Genomic DNA, 4,088 nt, shown 5'->3' with positions numbered 1-4,088 from the left:
TTTTATAGAAAGATATTTGTGATAATTTTCAGATGATAGTAGCCACCTGCCTTTCAAAGTCAAATTTGAAGGCTGACACTAATAATCTACATCAGCAATAAGAAAAAAATTAAATAAATGTATAATAATTTTAAGAGTTAGGAGAACCTTAGCAATAATGTCGTACTAAAGGTAGAGCTGTACCTCTGTAGTTCCTCAAACACAGGGGATAACATCAATAAATCTTCAGCCTGATTTGAGATCCCAGTGGAGCATGGACTGCTATTTTCTGATAATCTTACTTGTATCATGCTCTGTAATAAGATCATTTGGCACAGAAATACTGATAAAACCATGCAGTTATCCACTACCTAAAGCTGTTATAAAGAGAAATAGAAGCACCCTCTACCTTGACAGGATAGAAGAATGTATTTCAAGATGGTGGCCTTTGACTCATTAATGGCTGATAAAATCAGTAAAGCAGCTCGAGGTAAAAATTTTAAAACTACCTATAGTACAATACAATGATTAGAATAAAAAAGTTTGGAGAACATTTTATGAAGTAAAGATTAACAGTATTTTCTTCTGATTTCATTTTAGTTTTATATATGCTCACATGTATGAACTATGATTTAAGAAAAATTCTTATTATATTGAAGGAGATAAAAGTTCCAGCTTAGAGTCAAGGAGGGTGTTTGGATCACAAAAATATTTAGGACGAGATTATGAAAAGTCACATACATTTTCAAATATAAGGCATACTTTACTTTTAATATAAGGTAAAATAGTTTGTATGCACACATTTCAAAGTTTTGTGTTTTAGAAATTAAGAAAAAATGTTTGCTTCATCAAATGAGTTTGGGAGATTTGCCTCCTTTTCAATCTTTTGGAATAGTTTGTAAAGAATTGGTGTCAATTCCTTTTTGAATGTTTGGTAAAATTCTGCTGTGAATCCATCTGGTCCTGTGCTTTTCTTTGTGGGGAGCCTTCTGATAACAGCTTCAATCTCCTTTATTGTTCTTGGTCTGTTCAGATTTTCTACGTCTTCTTGACTCAGTTTTGGGAGCTTGTGTGTGTCCGGAAATTTATCCATTTCCTCCAGATTTTCAAATATGTTGGCATATAGTTGTTTATAGTAGTCTCGAATGATTCCTTGTATTTCAGATGTATCAGTTGTAATATCACCTTTTTCATTTCTAATTTGTGTTATTTGGATCTTCTCTCTTGTTTTTTTTAGTTAGCCATGCTACTGATTTGTCAATTTTATTTAACTTTTTATTAACAAAAGTTAATACACAAAATATAATTCAGATCAATGTTTCTTTTATAAAAGGTAAAAACATTGAAAGAGACAAGTTGACTTTTAAAGAAACATAAACTTCTAAATCTTTTGGAAAGCAAATATTTTATTCTAACTTATGATATATTATAAGATTATGTGAGAATTCATTCATTTTGTTCACGTAAGTTCATGTTTTGGGGATAAAAATGTTTGTGCAGTGCTATGTAAAGAAAAATCTGGAAATAATTTAGATTTTCACCAACAGAATACGTAGTATATATTATACCAAGAACATAATTATGAGCTGTGGACCCCTGAATCAGAAACATATGGATTTGAAATCCACTGTCGTCAAACTAGCTGTCTGACATTGCTTCAGGTACATGTTTCGTTTTCTTCTTCCTCTTCTGTAAAATTGGCATAATAATAGGATTTTTACATCAAGGTTTCTTAAGATAAAATGAGGTAAATGAACACCTTATTGTGCTTTCCATAAAATTATTTATATTCAGTGTTTGCATTATAAGCACAACATTAGAATATACTGCAACCTATGTGGACCTAGAAGTGATAAATTATTAACGTAAAATAAAAAATGCAAAACTATTTCTGCCAGCATTGGGAAAAATGTGCAGTTGTGTCTGCATGGGTACAATATGAATCCATCAAAGTGATGCAGCTGTAGGTTTGTTTTATTTTATGCTATTAATGTGAACATTTTTTCAGTTAATAACGTAGCTTGCAAATTTTAGCAAGTAAGGTTCTTCTTACACAAAACCTTGAACTGAAACCTATGCAATGTGGGCTATTTCACAGCTTCCATCTTTGTATAGTCAATGGATCTGGGGAAAGATATATGCGTATCACATAAATATCTCTTTTGGCTCTTCATAACATTCCCAGAATCCTGGCATGCGAACTATATGTGTGTGTGTGTGTGTGTGTGTGTGTGTGTGTGTGTGTGTGTGTGTGTATCTGTATGTATGTATGTATATATGTGTATATACATATATATGTATATATGTATGTATGTATGTATATATGTGTATATACATATATATGTATATATGTATGTATGTATGTATATGTATATATGTATATATGTGTGTGTGTATATATATATTAATAAAAATAAACAAATAAATACAATTAAATAATGCTCTTTATAAGACATAAAATATTAAAAAATAACACCACTTATAGGAATTATAGCACAAAAAATCTACTTGGATCTAACTCTTCTCTCTACTTCCTCATCCAGAGTCCCCGAAGACCCATGTCCCGATAAATTGCACCCACGTGACAGAATTTGTTCTTGTGGGCCTCACAGATCTTCAGGAATTGAAAATGCCCCTCTTTGTGGTATTCTCATCTGTCTACTTTTTCACAATATTAGGAAACCTGGGTTTGATCCTGGTCATTAGAACAGATGTGAGACTCAACACACCAATGTACTTCTTCCTTAGCAACCTGGCTTTCGTTGATTTCTGTTACTCTTCTGTCATCACACCCAAAATGCTTGGGAATTTTTTGTACAAACAAACTACTATCTCCTTCAATGCATGTGCTGCTCAGTTAGGCTGCTTTCTCACCTTCATGGTATCAGAATGCTTATTACTGGCTTCCATGGCCTATGATAGGTATGTAGCCATTTGTAACCCTCTGTTGTATATGGTCACAATGTCCCCGAGAATATGCATTCAGCTTGTAGCTGTACCCCATAGCTACAGCTTCCTGGTGGCGCTGTTTCACACCATCCTCACCTTCCGCCTCTCCTATTGCCACTCCAATATCGTCAATCACTTCTATTGCGATGACATGCCTCTCCTCAGGCTTACTGACTCAGACACTCACTCTAAACAGTTCTGGATCTTTGCCTGCGCTGGTATCACATTCGTTTCCTCCCTTCTGATTGTCTTTGTCTCCTACATGTTCATTATTTCTGCCATCCTGAGGATGCGCTCAGCTGAGGGAAGACTCAAAGCCTTCTCCACATGTAGCTCCCACATGCTGGTGGTCACCATATTCTACGGGACACTGATCTTTATGTACTTACAGCCCAGCTCTAACCATTCCCTGGACACAGATAAGATGGCCTCAGTCTTCTACACAGTGATCATTCCCATGTTGAACCCCATGATCTACAGCCTCCGGAACAAGGATGTAAAAGATGCCCTGAAAAAAGTCATCATCAATAGACACCAGGCTTGTGTGTTTGCAAAATTAAGAAAATGACTTAAATGAACAGAAGTGGACTTTCCTTTATCTTTTTTTCTTTCCCCATCCTCCATTAATAAAAATAATAGATCGCCTTGGTCTTGGTTGGTTATAAATAAATATATGTTCACTGTAAAAGGAAATTGTTCTCTGTGCTCTTTGTAAATGAGTTTAACTTATAATTACATCATATGCAGACAGTACCATAAGAATTCACATCTTGTGATTTCTCATATAAAAAATATTTTTAGGGCCAGCCCGGTGGCGCACTGGAGAGTGTGCCACTTGGGAGCATGGCGGCGCTCCCGCCGAGGGTTCGGATCCCATGTGGAGACTGGTTCCCGCTCACTGGCTGAGCACAGTGCGGGCGCAACCCCGAGGGTTGTGATCCGGTTGCCGGTCCCAGGTACGGGCGCGACACCGAGGGTTGCGATCCTGTTACCGGTCAGTAAAAAAGACAAAAAGGAAAAAAATATATATTTTTTTAAAGTTTATTATCTGATGTCTATACAACTAGATACTGGCCAAGAATAGACAAAAGCAAATGTGCCCTGAATGTCTGGTGTAAGATTATAAGATTACTTTGATAATATATTTATGAGCTCTTTAA

General features: G+C 35.5%; 1 protein-coding gene across 1 annotated transcript; it reads left to right on the top strand.

Moving 5' to 3' along the window:
* Positions 1 to 417: 417 nt before the first annotated feature.
* On the top strand, positions 418 to 3,496 carry LOC103581664 (olfactory receptor 8U9). Its single transcript, XM_008563439.1, has 2 exons — positions 418 to 469; positions 2,523 to 3,496. Exons 1-2 carry the CDS (start codon positions 418 to 420, stop codon positions 3,494 to 3,496), a joined length of 1,026 nt encoding a protein of 341 aa, XP_008561661.1.
* Positions 3,497 to 4,088: the final 592 nt, after the last annotated feature.

This window comes from Galeopterus variegatus, unplaced genomic scaffold (genome assembly GCF_000696425.1).
Source record: "Galeopterus variegatus unplaced genomic scaffold, G_variegatus-3.0.2 Scaffold13637, whole genome shotgun sequence".
NCBI classification, from domain to species: Eukaryota; Metazoa; Chordata; class Mammalia; order Dermoptera; family Cynocephalidae; genus Galeopterus; species Galeopterus variegatus.
The sequence above is the reverse complement of the archived record's forward strand: the minus strand, read 5'-3'. Positions and strand labels throughout refer to the sequence as shown.